The 17,363-nt window shown below is 38.1% G+C and overlaps 2 protein-coding genes across 6 annotated transcripts in view; one reads left to right on the forward strand and one right to left on the reverse strand.

Annotated features, from left to right (window-relative positions):
• UFSP2 (UFM1 specific peptidase 2) overlaps positions 1–14,101 on the forward strand; it is a 15,379-nt gene extending 1,278 nt beyond the window's left edge. For 2 of the 5 annotated variants that reach the window (XM_030009693.2, XM_030009712.2), the window contains exons 2-12: positions 777–855; positions 2,712–2,892; positions 2,971–3,037; positions 3,371–3,528; positions 4,332–4,524; positions 6,033–6,179; positions 6,632–6,796; positions 8,118–8,242; positions 10,343–10,419; positions 11,871–11,995; positions 13,461–14,101. In XM_030009693.2, the coding sequence (XP_029865553.1) occupies positions 777–855; positions 2,712–2,892; positions 2,971–3,037; positions 3,371–3,528; positions 4,332–4,524; positions 6,033–6,179; positions 6,632–6,796; positions 8,118–8,242; positions 10,343–10,419; positions 11,871–11,995; positions 13,461–13,547 (1,404 nt within the window). In that variant the 3' untranslated portion in view covers positions 13,548–14,101. Of the gene's footprint in view, positions 1–776; positions 856–2,711; positions 2,893–2,970; positions 3,038–3,370; positions 3,529–4,331; positions 4,525–6,032; positions 6,180–6,631; positions 6,797–8,117; positions 8,243–10,342; positions 10,420–11,487; positions 11,663–11,870; positions 11,996–13,460 lie in introns of those variants that run through there. The other 3 variants (XR_005932231.1, XR_005932232.1, XM_030009703.2) reach the window with 3 other exon arrangements.
• Positions 13,855–17,106, reverse strand: ANKRD37 (ankyrin repeat domain 37). Its single transcript, XM_030009752.2, has 5 exons — positions 16,759–17,106; positions 16,269–16,421; positions 15,476–15,567; positions 14,700–14,929; positions 13,855–14,356 (listed from the first exon to the last, which is right to left on the reverse strand). Exons 1-5 carry the CDS (start codon positions 17,089–17,091, stop codon positions 14,346–14,348), a joined length of 819 nt encoding a protein of 272 aa, XP_029865612.1. The 5' UTR covers positions 17,092–17,106; the 3' UTR covers positions 13,855–14,345.
• Positions 17,107–17,363: the final 257 nt, after the last annotated feature.

Consider the following 17,363-nt stretch of genomic DNA (forward strand, 5'->3'; position numbering starts at 1 on the left):
TTTGTTCCTCTCTGTACTGGCACAACTGTTTTTGTAGCAGTATGTTGAACTTCACTGGGAATTGATCTGGGTGAAAAAATTTTCTCTCAGTAAAAGGGTCGTTTTCTGTCTGGATGAGTTCTCTGATGAAGTTCGTGTTAAAATGTCTGCAGTGGGCAGTTGTGGGGACACAGAGCAGGGACCTTGGAAGGGGAAAGAAACAGCTGGGTGGTCTCTGTGCTGGCACAAGCAGCTCTTCTGTCAAATGTGAAACTCAGCCTGGGTTCTAGAGGTTCTGTGTGTGTGCGCGTGCCTTTGGGTTTTTTTTCTTTCCCTGAAGCTGTGATTTCCTAACCAAGATGAATGCACACTTAGAGATGTGCTTAATTACCTCTCTGCTCTAATGCTTAGAGCAGTCCTCGGTTTACTTGAACTGGAAGATGACCCATAAGATATAAAACATGACGTTTGGACTGAAACAATGAGAAACAATGACATTTTACCCCAAATATTTCTAAAAGGTAAAAGTATAGAATTAAGACTTTCTTGTTTAGGTAGGAAATGTGTTTTAAGGACTGTGCTTACAGCAGGACTCATGTAATTGAGGTACTGGCTCCAGCAACTATGTGCTGCTGTACCACTCGCTTCCCTGTTTATTCACTGGCCTTTCATACCCTGAGCAGCTGCAGTAATTACCGGTGTGCTTGCACACTGTGGTATCATAACAGTCAATTGTAACTTGAGAAAAAGCATGTTGAAATAGCTATTCATTTTCATTGCTTCTTTTTTCTCCTTAGGTAATTCTAGAAGCTATGGATATACTCTTTAGAATAAGAGGAGGCTTGGATCTTGCATTTCAGCTAGCAACTACTGATGGTGTGTCTATAAGACTATGATAGATTTTTTAACATTTATATAAATAACCTTTTATTAATTAACTAGTTATTACAATGTTTATTTTCTTGGTATTTCACCAGTTAAGTGCTTCTTCCCAAACCTGTGAAGATTTAAGTACAGAAAATGATATTCTTTATCTCCATTAATTTTCTGACAGTCTTTTTCCATTGTATGTTTTTTACTTTGATTTGAAGTAAAGTTTCAATTGCCATTTTTAGGTCACTTTATTTACATATTTTTCCTACTTAGGGATATGGTATTGGGATCACTTTTCAGTTTGAATCCAAAGTTGACCCTGAAATTCTAAGCAAGCAGAGAATAACTTAATGACAATATAATCCTGCTATAAACCAAATTCATTAATAATACAGTTTTGAGATTGTGGTCCAGTCTTTCTAGAGAAATAAAGATGATGAACAAGCTAAGTAGTTACCTTACTGAATTTAGGCGGGATTGGCTACTGCAGTTCCATGTGATAACAAGGGACTAGATCATATGGCGTTAAGAGGCTCCTCTAGTCCCATGTTCTTACAGTAATGTGACGTTCGCTTCAGAAAGTCTGCTCAAGGCTATCTGTGGCCACTGAGCTATCATAGGGCCGAGTGCAGAAGGACGGTGTCTTTAGCTCAACTGTAGCTCATTCTGAATTTTAAAAGGACATGTCTTTACTAGAAACTCTGAATTCGGTGCTAGTGAACCTTGAAAAGGAACTTAGGCTCATTTCAGTTCATGATGTGGAATAGAAGTGCTGAATAGTTGGCCTAATGCATAGCAATTTTTTGTGTATTGCATCCTCAGAGAAAGGCTATTAATTTGACTTTGTTTACAGGGTAGTGAATTTTAACCACAGTGAAGCAGAGTGATATTCAGATTGTCCATGTGCATGGTATTCACACCTGTTAGTGTGTAAATATGGCAGACCACTCCTTTTGAAGGCAGTGAGGCTCTTCTTTTGGAGGAGTTTTGTTTGATTTTTCCAATACTGTAGTTTTTACAGACTTCTAGTGCAAAAGTCAACTAATAGTGGCCAAATCTAAGTTAATACATTAAAGAAATACAATTCAGCTTAGTCTTTGATAGCTCGTTAGGCTTTGTGTAACTTGTTGCATTCTAAGTAACGTTTTTTAATCTCCTCAGTAAGGAAAACAATGTTGGTAATGTGTAAAAGTTGCTCTGTCATATCCAGTATTGGCTCATGTTGTAAGGAGTGGGTGAAACTTAAAAACTCAAGTCAAGCTCTGACAGACAACTGTCTATACCGGTAATAAAGATTCAGGCTGACCAGGGTGTGGCTGACAGTTACAGGTTTATGTTGGCCAAAATTTGGTCTGCAGCTGGAGAGAGGAGGCCCTGCTTTTCCAAAAATTTAGTATATTTTTGGTTTGTATTTCTGAATAATGATATTGATCCAAAACATGTGACTCAGATTGAATCTTTCCAGGATTTACTCAAAAGACTAAATAAAACCTTATGTAGAAGTTTGTCTGTACATAGAAGTTCATTTGCAACTGTAGGCTTGGTTAAGAGTTATTGATGTGAGAATCGACTACAGTGTAGGTTATTCTTCTGTAATTCATGCAGCTCTTCGTATTTGACAGCATTTGAGAGAAACAGTACACTTATGTTCAGACAGGTATGAATGTGAATGTTTGAGACAGACCTGCTAAGCGAAATCTCATCTCAGTTTCTCTTTACATAGCCATTTTTCTGATCATAACAGCACTTACATTTTTATTCCAAGTCAAAACATACAAATTTTTTAAAAATGCATGTCCAGCAGCTATAACGAAAGTGAGGGAATTTTCTAGGCTAATTGTATCCTTATTGTGTTTCAGAGGCATCAACAAAAAAGGCATTAGGATATGTTTTCAGTGATCTTGCAAACAAACTGTCCTCAGATGTTCTTGTATTAAGAATTTGCCACAGTTCAGTCTATGTGTGGCCTAACAGTGGTATGAACACTGTTCCAGAGCTGACTGATGATTCTGCTTGTAAGGAGATAAGACGATTTATACAGTGAGTATATTTAATTTATATTTTTTATAATAGATTAATTTCATATTATAGAAATTTCTCTTTCTGTTGATTCTTCAGATTTGATCAAGATGATGAGACCAAACGAAAGCTTGGCAAAAAAAAGGATAAAAAGTTACAAGATACGGTATGTGTCTCACCACACTACTAAATTATATCAGACAACCTATCATTTAAACATTTTTAGATCTGCCCTCCCTAGGCTTTTCTGTACACAGACAGACATTGACATGACTCAAAAGAATCCTTTTAAAGTCACTGAGACTCAGCGTGAATGCAGGGATCCATCTAGAGTAGATCAGCACGTAGAAGTTTGTTTTTAAGATTACAAGTTTTGTTTTCTTTTTTAACCCCAAGTATTTCATTACTGAGTTTGATACTAAATATCTACAATGTTACTTTTGCCTTTTTGGTGCATGTGGTGTTGGAGACATGCTATTGGTGTCTTTATTCTCTGCAGCAGCAGATAGTCAATATAGACCTCATGTTGGAAATGACATCTTCACTAGGTGCTTTGACTCCAGTCATTGAAAAGGAAAATAAGGAACACCACTACATAAATATGACATTACCAGTTGATGTTGTTGTATCTGTTTCTCCAGAAGAAACATGGGGAAAGTAAGTGTTATCCTAAGCTTGTAATTTTTCAACTTCGTTTCTGCTTTTTCTTGAAATAATGAAGTAAAGCTATATCATTAATCAGTTTAATGAAGTAGCATATAGTATTTTTGTAATGGAAATTAACTGTGTAAATAATAAAAGCTGCTGTAGACAGCTGTTAGCTTTAATAATCTTGAAACAATTCTTTTGCTATCTACAACAAATTCAGTTTATCAGTGTCTGATAAATTGATAATTCGTAACCATTGCTTAGCAAGGAATTGAGAAAGTCAGGAAAATGTTCTAAAAATTCTTGTAAGTATGTGAGTGTCTATAAAAGTAAGAGTTGGAGTGTATTTGATGAGTTTGTAATCTCAGTACTATGTTAGGGGCTGCAGCTGGCTAGGTGAAGGTGGAAAACATTAGAGTCTTCCTCTGTAATTTTTCCTTGCATTTTTTCCATAGGATTTGACTCTGAAGGATGCTAAATGGGGTGGATAAAATGCAAACAACCCCATATAGTCATATGTGTAACTTTTATTTCAGCAAATGCTCATAATGGTTGTGTTTCTGATATAAGTCCAGGGTACTTCCACCTCGGAGGGTTGAATCACTAGGGAGTAGTTTCTGTGTGCAAACATGCTTTGAGTAAAGCATGGTGAGGTTCTGTCCTTCTCTGTGGGAGTGGAAGCATGGAAGTAGTAAGTTCATCAGACCAGGTGCAAATATGCATATAAGTATTGTATAACTATCAGAGCTATGAGAGAAAATGACCTACCATCGCTGTTCTACTTTTAAAATATTCTCCCTTATACTTTGCAGGGTACAAAATCTCCTGGTGAAAGCAATTCACAGGCAATTAACTGACATGGAAAGATGTATCATGAAATATATGAAGGGAACATCAATTGTGGTACCAGAACAATTTCATTTCATGTTACCAGGAAAAAATCACCTTGTAACAATCTCGTATCCTACAGGTATTTCAGATGATCAACTGGAAAGTTACAGAAAGGTAAAGCCAACAAATACTAACAGAACCTGATTTTTTTTTTTTTTTTTTTAATTATTATTGTTATTATTGTAACTGAGGCATTGGTAAAGCTTTTCATTTAGGTAACCTAGAATAAATACTAACAGATACTGCTGTTTTTTAAATTTATTTCTATTATAACTGAAGCAGTATACTGAATGTGGAAGCTTGATTTATTAGAAGTTATTTTACAAAATGTGCCAGATCTCATTTTTGCAAGGGGACAATAGGATTTGGTTTAGATAGGTTTTATCTAAATTACACTTCTGGTACTGTATTCTTGGAATTTCTCCACTTCCATGGTGAAATATCAGATTACTTCTAGTGTGTTATTACTCTTAGGCTTTAACATGTGTCCTGAAAGGGTGAGGGTTGGGTTTTTTTGTTTGTTTTGGGTTCTTTCTTGGGGTTATGTGTTGTTGGGGTTTTTTGTTTGTTTGTTTTGGGGAGGCTGCTTTTTGTGGCTCACAGGTGACTAGCCTTAGCTAGCTTGTTTGGTTTTTTCCTTCTGGGTTGGCACATCTAGAAAAAGGAAAATGGATGAGGTGGAAAAATGTTCTGATGTGGCAGTCCTTTCAGATTGAGACGTGTACCTGGCAGATACCAGTTCAGGTCACACAGTTACACATACTGAGAGTGGGGAAAGAATCTTCTGCTGCCTTAGAGGTGTAGAAGCCATGGGGATTTTTCATTTTCTTCCTCTGTGTGAAACATTACTGGGTATATAAAACCTAATCAGTTCCTTGCATTTGCAGAGGCCTCAGGCACTGATGGCACATTAAGTCTTTACTGCTCTCTGTCTTCTGTTCACTCTTATCCACTGATTGCGAAGTGTTCCAGCGGCTAATGTAGTTGGGTTCAGTGTTGGGTCATCTGCGTAAAATGTATTACCCGCGTTACACGCATTATCCTAGATTATCTCATCATTCCTTTCACTCTTAAGCTCTGTGAAATAAGACAATATATCTCTTTAAATGTGGCTGCTGTGTTGTAAACAGTGCTTAAGAGATTTAAAAAAAGACTGAACCTGCTTAAACCATAAGCTCAGTATCTTTACTTTGTCTCAGTATGTGGTATTTGTATGTCTTCAATATTAGTTAAGATTATAATTCAGAGTGTGCGTATCTGTACTACTACATAGATAAAACAGTAATCCTTTTTTATTATGGTGTATTTTATCATACTTTCTTAACACACTTGTTACTCATGGTATCTTTAGTGGGGCTCCAGCGGCAGGCGTTATGTAACAGGCCCGCGTGAAATAGTGGGCCCTATAGATAGGAGATAAGCCTGCATGAGCTTCCTTTGAGAGGTGAGATCTAGTAGTATATATATATGCTGAATATTTAATTAAGCAGATTTTAATATATTAATTTTGCTAAACTGTGCTGTTAAAATTGTTTATGTCTCTATTGTTACATACAGCGTGATGTTTCTTTTAACCCAAAATTTGAATTGTGCTCTTTATTTTTATTTGAACTTGCATGTAGGAATTGCATGGGTTATTCAATCTGCCTTGTGACAGACCATATTTCAAGAGAGCAAATGCTTACCATTTTCCAGATGAACCATATAAAGATGGATATCTCAGAAATCCACATTTGCATCTTAATTCACCTGGTACAGAGTCTGGTATGGTAAGTTTAAAGTGAAACACTTGTAAGAAAGTACTTTTCATTTTAGCCGAGATTTGTTATTAAAAGAAGTAATTTAGATAGTCAGTATTCTATAGATGAGAAAGCGAAGTAACTGACTTGGCCTTTTAAGCAAAAGGACTTCTCTGCACAAAATGGCATTGCTTTAGTTATATTTGTCCCAAAGAAATTGCATTTTCTTGGAAAAGGATGTACAGATTTTTTGCATGTATTTTAAAAGTTTCTCAGAACCAGGACAAGAAACTGAAACTATGAACAGAGATGTTGAGGAGACAAACAGGAGTAACCATGTATGAATAACAACCCTTCAATTCTTCCAAAGATTCGCAGTCCCCAGCTGAAAGCTTTTACAGTGCAAGTGACAAGACATATGACTTCTCTGAAAATTGATGCAAGTGTGATCAGATTCATTTGTATTATCTCTTTCTGTGCAGATTTATTTAGTACATGGTGTATATAGTTATCACCACTATATGCAGGATCGGATTGATGACAGTGGTTGGGGCTGTGCCTATCGGTCTTTGCAGACAATCTGTTCTTGGTTCAAGCACCAAGGTTACATTGATAGACCTATACCAACACACAAGGAAATTCAACAGGTACAGAACATTTAAGCAGATTATTTTATATGTGTTTCTGTAGATTATTTTTAAAATATCAAATTCATATATTTTAGACTTTTTGGATTTGTGTGATATTTTTCTCTTAAATCGAACTGTAGTAGTTCTAAATTATTATTTTTAACAAGTTTTGTTATAGGAGATATGTTTCCAAATGTTTATCAGTGGCAGGTGACACTGTACAAATAAGACTCATTAAAATAGTCTTCTAAATACTTCCTTGGATTCATGTTCTATTAGAAGCTCAAATTATGACATTTTCACTGTTTTTGCCAAATGAAAGGAAACAAAGAATCCAATGTGTCATACTAAAATCAGTTTTAAAACTGACTTTTGTATTCGGTGACAGCTGAATTAGTCCCCAGATGCTATGCTATGCTGCCTTTTGCAACTTTGTCTTTGAGAGTAGTGGCCTTTTTCTGTTTTTTGAACTATCCTTCACTTCTTTTTCTATTGTGAATTCAAATGCATACCTGAATATGTTTGTTTCTGTTAACAGCACTAAATAAAAACTGTGGGCTTGGGTAGCTAATATTGTATGCCTAGCAAGAAATACTGCAATTATCTTCAGTCTTCTAAAAAATTCTTTGCGTTATATTTATTTACTGAACATTTTTGGCAAAGTTTGATTCGGTCCATAAAACAACTTTCATCATACCTAACAGGGATGTGAGCACTAAAACTGCATTTCCTGAACATGTCTCAGTCCACACCTAAACCTAAAAGCAACTGAAGTCCATGCACTCCTGTAGTATTTTTAGACATCTAGAAGAGGCACTAGCCTTCAGGAGACTTTGTGGGCTTTGTATCCTGAGCTGAAAATGCCCCTCTGAAGTGCTGCATGTAACATATAAGCCTCAGAATGGAGAAGAGTTTAAAATAAAGCACAACCTTTGGTGTATTTCAGTGGCCTCTTCCTCAGAGTGCTATTTTATGGATCCTTTTCTGAGATGCTTTGAATGGGAATCCAGGTACTTCAGCCTGCGAAGTGGCTTCTGCAGTACAAGTGGTGCACTCCATTATTAGACAGCTTGGTGCTCACCATCCCAGCTTGAAGTCTGCCTGCGGACCTGGGGTTATATTCTGTGCTTATAGGCACTGTTCTGTATTAGTTTTCAAGTGACATTTCCAAAACAGAACTGCAATGAATGAATTCAACATCCATTTGTCTGTTTTTGACTGGCTAGGTTCAAAATATATTCCCATATATATAAACCAACTTTGTTCACAATAAGTGGTGGAATTGCCTACCATGTGTTGTTGACGGTTGTTTTTCTTCTTCATCGTGATGTTGCAAAAGGCACTGGTTGATGCTGGAGACAAGCCAGCAGCATTTGTTGGGTCACAGCAATGGATTGGTTCGATTGAGGTACAGCTTGTTTTGAATCAGCTTTTTGGAATAACATCAAAAATATTATTTGTCAGGTAAGAATCAATATCTGTTTAATAGCTCAGTAATTATTAAAAAGACTCAATGCCTTAAAATGCAAATTACAATACGTGGGAGAATAGGAGTAATAAAATGGATAATAAATCTTTTAAGGGTTCCTTGTTCATAAAACCTGTATTCCTGCCTTTGGTTGTGCTAAGTACTTACAGATGAAGGCATTGCTGAATTTCTTGGGGGCTTCGGGTTCCAGTTTGGAGTTGCTGTAAATTGCCTAATGATATGCAAATTGATGTGGAATTCAGGCTATTCCTTTGCACCACAAGCATAATTTTTGAAGCTGGCAAACAGTCTGGCAGTCACAATGAACTGAAAGCACATTGACAGTAAATCATTACTTCATCCACAGAGCTAACCTGTCAGTTCAAGATTGAGGCAAATTGCTGAGCAGCCTGGAAATAGTGTTCTCTTTTCTGGGTTTGTGTGACACATAAAACAAGGCATTTGTTTCCGTTCTGGCAATCTGACACTCTCATACACAATAAAGAACCCAACAAATATATTTGGGAGAAAAAGAATGATGTTCAGCATTTATTAGAAGTTAAATTACTGGATTTTTATCATTTAGGCAGCACTAAGCAGACTAGCAAATCCCTGAATGTTTTGTGATAAATACAATCATGAAATAAAGAAGATCTACTAACTTAGCGTTTATGAAAATTCTAGTCAAAGTACTACTCATGTTTATTTAGAGTAAATTCTACTGTAGATATTCTAAAAGAGCAGGTGACCATGGTGATGGTGATCCTTAATGGTAGGAAAATAGTTCAGTTCTTCAGTATTTTGTAAAGCTTTATGCAGCCAATTTTAATCTTTTTTGTTCCAGAGCTTATATTTGCAGATGATCTACCTATTATTTATAGCAGCTGTGACAGGCTCTGCCAGTATGAAGGTTTTTATTCCTGCACATAAGAATATAAAGTAGATGCCTTTGTGAACTCGGTAGAATTGTTCATAGTGCTGCTGCAAGGGAGCACCAGTGTTTTTCAAGATTATGAAAAGCCAACATCACTGTCATGTTGAGAAGAAGAAATGTCATGCATATCTTTCAGACGGTAACTGGCAGTGGATAGCATTTTTGTCTTGGGCTTATTTCCAGCTAGCACCTCTAACTCTTTGTGGAAATAAGACTTTACAGCTGCACCAGCAGCACTAGTACTGAATCCATTATTGTAAATGCACCATTTCCCAGAGTTCCAGGTTTGTATTCTGTCTGCATTTAATCTATCTCTTCAGGAACTTGAGAAGCAGGCAGACAAGCTTTCTTTGGGTTTTCAAAAGGTTACCCACTATATATGAAGAAATACAAAGACAAGATGTTAAAAATATCTGTATTAATTTCCTTGCCTAGTTTCTGTCACCACTTTTGGGAGTACTGTCAGTCTTCTAAGGGGAATACGAGTCTCCATCAGACATACGTCTTCAGCTCCAAATCCTGGAGTGCGTGCATGTATTAGGAGTGTGCCTTTTTCTTCCATGTAGACTTCTTTTGTCTGGGGCTGGTCCCCATAGTTGAAAAGGAAAGCAGGGAGTTTATAACAAAGCTTAGTTCAGTGTTGCTTTGAACAGATTACTAATGTTATCTGAGATTTGATTTTTAAAGCCAACTCTGGTATGAGTACTGCAATTGCTTGTGCAATTACAGTGGAAACCTGTCTTAAGAGATGTCATTATAAACACCTTTATCAACACCTTATTTTTGTTGTTTCTGATGAAGTTCTGTTACTTCAGACTTCCTCTTGCTGACAGATGTAGCCAGTCTGTTTTTCAGATGCTTGGAGGGACCCACTGGGGTTTACCAGCTGTCCCCACTGTGGGAGACAAGCAGCAGACATGTTATAGAAGCTGGGTGACTCCAGGTGCTCAAGTGGCAACTAGGCTTACAGCAGATTCTTTGGTCCAACCAGAATCTGTAAGTTGTGTTAAAAAACTTTTTTTCAGATTGTCCCAGGATGTTTACACAGGAAAAGTCTAAGCCACTTTCTAATCGGTTACCTATGTAGTTAATGGGTATAATGGATAATTAGAGAATTAAGCCTAGTGAGGATTTCAAATCTACTGTTGTTTTTCTTACCTAGCCAGGGTTCTGAACTAGCGTTGCAGGGAAGAGAGCTTGCTAATCATTTCAAGACTGAAGGAACTCCAGTTATGATTGGTAAGTGCTCAAGTATCGAAGAATGCCAATGACAGTGCATGGCCTCCCTATGCTGAATTTCATTTCAATTAAAAACTCATTCAGTTTATTGTACAAGAGTTAATCAAAACTCTAGATGAATTAAAAATTATGCTTTTCCCAACAGAGCCTGGAAAACGATGCAATTTAGTCTGGCTGGTATCTTTTCACTCAGTATTTCTCCCAAGCTTGGTATAAAACCTGGTAACAAAAGTCAATCTGAATGGTGTTCTTCAAAACTGCTGTTAAAGTCAGAACTCAAGAGCTGAGTTCATACAGTTCCCCAAAATTTCCCATGACAGAAGAGTAGTGTTCATCTGGCTTTGAAGAGAAGGGTATCATCCCAGTTCTTTTTAAGACCAGTTTTAATAATATGAAATGTTGGTAACATAAGAAATGCCATTCGTAACAACACTGTAACTTTAATTGAACTATTTCCAAGACAGCTGTGGCTTAGAAAATGAAGAATATTGAATATACGGTTTTCAGCTTTAACAAGATTTTAATTTTAGCAGTTCTTGCAATCTGTATTTGGCACTCCATAAAGACAGTGTTACTGTCTCAAAAAGTCCAGATTTTGGTATGAAATATTTTTGGCCTTTCAGCAGCCTTTTTGTCTGAATTTCAAGAATTTAGAATCCTATATTGAAAAATCTTTTAGTCTGTAACTTATCCTTCCCTGTAATGCTTTCTTGTAGATTGGTTTAATTGTTGTTGTTGTTGTTGGAGGGGCGGAGGTTGGCTTTTTGGTGTGTGTTTTGGTGATTTTTTTTTTTTCGCTTGTGTTCTTTTGGGGTTTTTGCAATTCCTATCTGTTGTGTGGAGTCATTACTACAGTATCCCAAGGACATAAACTCCTCATGTTATCTGAAAGAAACATGCAAGAGTCGACCTGTAGCCAGCTCATCAAAATATCCCCTTTCCCTGTTTGTAGGCTAGAGGAAGGGGAGTTAGAAATTACTACTCTGCCCCTAATATCCATTGATGGAACTTAGTAGAAAACAGCAGATAATCCTTATCCAGAAATTCTGATTTCTGTTCTAATTTTAGTCCTTTTACAACCAGGAAGTTTTCCAGATCCCTTTTCTACAGTTAAGTTTCTTTAAAGAAAGAGTGAGCAAAACAGATGTTTGAAATATTCTTGACTTCATGTGGTGGAATTGTTGAGGATTTAACCCGCCTTGCTGACATGGAAGAACTTTGGAAAGTAAATTCTCTAGTTGTAGTAAGTAAAGTAAAATAAGTAATCTTCCCTAGTTGTAGTAAAGTTATGTTGTTTAATAATGTAAAGAATCTTATGTAGGACAGCTTCAGAATAATTTTGATAACCAAGCTAATCTGTTAATAGCAAGTGTTGATATAGTTTTATGTGGCTAAATATGCAAGCCTAAATCTCTGTGAAAAATTTTTAGCAATTTGTGTTCCTATTTTAGGCGGAGGTGTTTTGGCTCACACAATATTAGGAGTGGCTTGGAATGAGATTACAGGGCACATAAAATATTTGATTCTAGACCCACATTACACTGGAGGAGAAGATCTGCATGTTATTTTGGAAAAGGTAAGGCTTGATGTACACATATATATATATACACACACACATATGTATGTATATATGTATAGTTTGGCATTAAACAAATAATGTGCAGTCAAATACAAATTGGCCATTCTATGGCATGTCCAATCCTTACAGAGGCAGTGCAGATCCCAGTTAACCTGCATATATGCTACTCTACTGTTAGTTTCTGAAACTTGTTGTCTTTAGAGAAGATATATTGGGTCAGCAACCACATAAAGTTGTTATAGTACAAAGAAATGTTCTTTACTGTCTCTGAATTAAACCATCTCCCCTTTTACCCAGTAGTATATACAATAAATGTGTTTGGTATTTTGAATGGAACAGAAAAATCTGTTCAGCCTGTAAAATGCTGTTACTGAAGCAGAGAAGATAACCATTTATTTAAAATTTAAATTTTATTTTTTAAAAATCCAACACTAGGCATTCTCAGATCAGGCCTTGAACTAAGTTTAAAGGGCAGGTACTGAGCTGTTTTGAAAAACTGGGAAAACTCTAAAGAACTAAAGGGTACGTACTGTTATATCCATATTTAAAGCTACTAAAAGGGATGACACAGCATGTTACAAAACAGTAAACATATAGTGTCAGAAATGTAAACTGTGGCTAAATCATCCTACCTGTGTTAAGTAATCAGTTTCTTTTCTGTTCTTCATGTTAAGTTGCAAATAGCAACTTTTATTTTGTATCTTTATTTGACACCCTTGGGTTGGGCCCAACTAGAAGAGCTGTTGAAGAAACATTTTGCTAGCCCTATACTGATTAAAGCTTGAAATGAGTACAGGAAGTAAGTTATTTCCAACGAACATGTAGAACCAAAGGCTGTTACAGCTACAAGGTACTCAGGAATGGTCCAGGAGGATAAAATGCATGCAGAACCCCCTTTCCTCATCCAAAGTGGCAGGGTAGGGAGGAATTGAGGTGGACTGAAAGTTTGTAGCTCTTTTCTTCAAAAGCACCTCATATACTTATGTAGTACTCTGCCATCTTAAGAGCTTTGTTTTGACTGTTTTTCTGCTAAATCATGATCAACAGCACACCTTCTGATATTAAGAACTCTGCTTCTGAAATATCAACTATTACTAAAGAGGGCAAGCATTCAAGACAAGAGAAATGGAAACTGCGAGAATGATAAGAGTTTCAGAATAATATTAGTCTCTCTGTAGCAGCAGCAGGGATGGAGAGGGGAGATGCTACTGTTTTGGAAGTGAGCTAGGGTGGGGAGGGAAGAAGGAGGAGAGAGAGACTTTGCAAAGTGTTTTCTGTTAATGTGTTTCCAGGCATGTAGAGAACTTTCTGAAAATTGTGTGTTGCTGCATTCTATAGATATTTGAAAATAATTCATACGGCTTAGATTAAAATTAGTAAAATAAAATAGATCCAATAGTAGTAGATAGGAAAAACAGAATTCTTAGTAGATTTAAATGCTGTCTTGCTTTTTCTTGGACAGGGCTGGTGTGGATGGAAGGGCCCGGAGTTTTGGAACAAGGATGCCTATTATAATCTATGCCTACCTCAACGACCAAAAACTATTTAAATTCCACTGTTACGCTGGAACATGTTAAGACAGAATACTAGCTGATCTAGATATAACTGTCTTGTTATTTATCAAAATAATGCTTTAAGTCAATCAAAACCCAGCTGAAATAGAAATGTTGCTTTGAGTAATTTAAATTAAGAAATTTTTTTTTTTTAATGAAACCTCTAAAAATACGAGTTGTCTGATGTGAACTGTATTTCTTACAAATACATTTATTAGGTAATGAATATGCTCTTCTTTCGGCTAGGACAACTTTATGTTTATACAGCATTTTTTGTTATGCTAAAATCTTTATGGATTTTTATTTTATGCCTAGTCCTTTTATTTTATGGAGTTCTTTCTTGCCCAAAAGATGAACTGTCTTTTACCTTCAGGTTCCATATAGCCAGCTGTCTTGTGCACTATGAATCTGTTCAAAGGCATTGTTTGCTGCTGGTACTGTTGATAACAGCATTGTAGAAGGGGAGTGGGAGAAAAATGGCTATATGTATGGAATTTTATGAACTTTGTTCTCGTATTTACATGGAATAAAATGTGAGTGAATTGTTGTATGCTCATCTGTTTATAGCTGTATGAATACAACTATTCTAGGAAGAAAAAAAAAAAAAAAAAACCAACACAAAAAAAACCCACAGCAGAGCAGTCTTCTGTAAGAAGTAAAAGTTAACGAGCTTTCCTCCTTCTCAGAAGGAGACAGTGTACCACCATACGCATCTGGCTGCTCAATGCACAGTCCAGTCATGCTTCTTCAGACTTTGGATTCCCCTTGATTTCATTTTGGGATTATGAGCTTTTTCATTTGTCAGCTAGGAGACAAGATCCATCTTATCAACAAATAAGAGTAAGTCTGTAGCTACTCCATCAGTAAAAGTACCTATGATTTTTTTTTTCTATTTTTTTTTTTTTCCCCCCCCCCCGCCCCACCATGTTAAAGTAGCCTTTTCCATGGCAGTCTCCATGCACTATCCATTTTTGGCAAGACCGCAACCTTAAATACCTGTGCAAGTTGATCCTTACTAGCAGGCTTCTACGTCCAACTGCTATGTATCTAACACCAAATTTATTTACTTAAATGCTAAAAGCATTTAAAAAAAAAAAAAAAAGAAAGAAAAATACTCTGAATTGTAGTAAACCAACAGTATTACACACCGTCCGATCTTCTCCTCTTCCTGCTTATGGATCTGTTGGTTTCACTTTCTTGGTTCTGTGCAGCTGGATCCTCTCTCAGCAAGCCATGTTTGTCACTTAGCGAGTAGCCAGACTGTCCTCTCAGTTTCATTGTCTGCGTGTGCTGAATTGTTGTGAGGAACTTGGCACATTCCAGAAACCCATAAGCCAGTGCGAGGTCTGCTGCTGTTTGTCCGCTGTTGTTGCACAAGCTGAAACACAGAATTAACAATAACCATTCAATTAAATTGGAATATATATTATGAGCAAGCACTGATCAAGATTAATTAAGTGGTAACTTTAGACAGAGGTATAAAAATAAGTACAGAGAATCAATACCAAAAAGTCTTGTCAAGGATAGCATAGGGCTCTACTCATACAGAAGGCTGGTATTAAATGCAACAAGGAATAATTATTTTAAAATACATTTGTCATCAGGCTATGACTGGCTTAGCATATCAGAAAGGCAAGAGGAAGGTGAGCACAGCATTAGTCAGAATGGAAAACTAACAAGGAGAACTTACGATCAGGAATATTCTCTTAGCAGTTACTATAGAGGTCTTTAACATGGAACTAAACAACAGCATATGGTCTATGCTACTTTGGTGTATATAGCAGTTTTTAATACTTCTCTTATGACTATAGTCATGCTATATTTACAGTCTTAGCATGCGCACTCTGAACAAGAAGAAGTGCTGTGTAAAATACATGTATCCTTTGATACTGTTACTGAAATGACTAAATGTAGCTCAACTTACTCAATTTTGGCATCACCAGCAACAAGGAGAGCAAGACATTCCAAACTCCCAACTTTTGCTGCTTTATGAATCGGGGCTTCCCCAAGGCAATCCTGAAAACACAATTTATATATAGCAGTCATTTGAAGGAGGGGGAATAGGATGAAGCTATCTTGTTCTCTAACGTGACTGTTTATGGAGAGTTACTTTGTATACCAGTCTGTTGCGAGTTGAGAGATCAAAGGAATATAGCCAGTAAAGTGTACTCAGTAACTGCCATTAAATGGTTACTGCATTCATGACAGTGAAGTAGAAATACTGTCCCATGCAATACTTGTTGTTTAACCTTTACATTCTAAAAGATTATTTACCCAGAATACACTCTACACTGATTAACAGCATCTTTCGGCACCATTCAGGGATTGCTGTGACCAACAGCTTGCTGCTACCAGCTCAGAGGTATAAGCAAATTAAACTTTGCAGCTAGAGGAAGAATCCTTATGTTTATGGGAAGCAGAGGCAAAATTTCAGAGGAAAAAGGAATACTCATTTGTGTAAAAGAATTAAGTTTTGACATCTGCATGCAGCACTGCGTGAAAACTGCATTATACGTAGCAAATGAAATCGATAACACAATATAGACAGGATTTCTGGTTCATGCTAGAATAAAGTTACTGTAAAATAAGCAAACCCAGATACCTCGTGCTGTGTATATAAAACCCCTCCTAGATAAAAAAAATACGTAAATAATATAAATTTGATTTACTGACATGCCAGATTAGAAGTGGAAGAAACAAAACTTCTGCATTTTTACCTGTTGGTTCAAATTCGCTCCTGTCTGCAGTTGCCAAAGTAGGAAAAAAGCTTCACCGCCACAAGCAGCCAAGTGAGCTGGAGACTGACCAAAGGCATCTGCAGGTGCGTTCACACTGGTTCCTGCCTCAAACAGATTGCTGAAACTACCAGACTAAAATAAACAAGATACAAAAAAAAAAAAAAAAAAAAAAAAAAGGAAAGCACAATGTTATTGCCAGTCTAAGCCACGGCAAGTCTAAGAACGCTGCACCATAGCAGAAAACATTCCCCTCGCAAATCATCGGACCTTCGTGTTCCTTGAGACTGCCCTTTTCAACAAAGCAAGCCAAGCATGGCTTTTTTTTGGCTTTTAATCTCTTAACCAGAAGTACCGACCGACATCAGCAGCGCCCCAACGCATCTAGCAGCAACTCCAGGCAAACTCCGCTTGCTAACAGCTCCGTAGCTGGGCTCGCGGTAAGACAGAACCGACCTTGCCCAAGCCTCACCTCTGAACTGCAGTCCAGCATCAACATTGCCGCCCTTCGGCTGAGGGCGCCCGGCTCTCCGGGCTCCGGGCTGGCCGAGGCAGCGGGGCCCGGCACGAAGCTCTCCCTACCCCGCGCCTCCCGCGCTGTGACCCACCGGGAGACCCTGCCCGCAGCCCCGCCCACTGCCGGGAGCCGGCTGCGGCACGTACGCAAACACGAGCACATGGGCGGGAAGCCGCCCGGCGGGCCCTGATTGGCCGCCCCGGGGCCACCGCCCCGCCCCGCCCCGCCCCGCCTCGGCCTGGCGGCGCGGTGCCGGGAAGCAGGGCTCGCGGCAGGTGGGGCGGCCATGGCGCGCGGGGCGGCCCGGCACGTCCCTCGCACGCTGGCGCTCGCGGAGGGCGGGAAAGGCTTGTCTCCCGCCGGAGCGGGGAGGGAGGGCCCGGCCGTGAGGAGGCCGTCTTCTCCGGAAACTACCTCCTGTCGCTGTCGCCGTTGCCGGGGGACACACGGCTTCAGCCGAGACCCAGGCCCTTCTGGCCAACCCTGCTCTACCTCAGCCCTGCTGTCCGCTTCCTTCGCTGCTGCCAAGCGCAACTTGCGCAGCGCTTCTGCCGACGTAG

This window comes from Aquila chrysaetos, chromosome 1, assembly GCF_900496995.4.
Source record: "Aquila chrysaetos chrysaetos chromosome 1, bAquChr1.4, whole genome shotgun sequence".
NCBI classification, from domain to species: Eukaryota; Metazoa; Chordata; class Aves; order Accipitriformes; family Accipitridae; genus Aquila; species Aquila chrysaetos.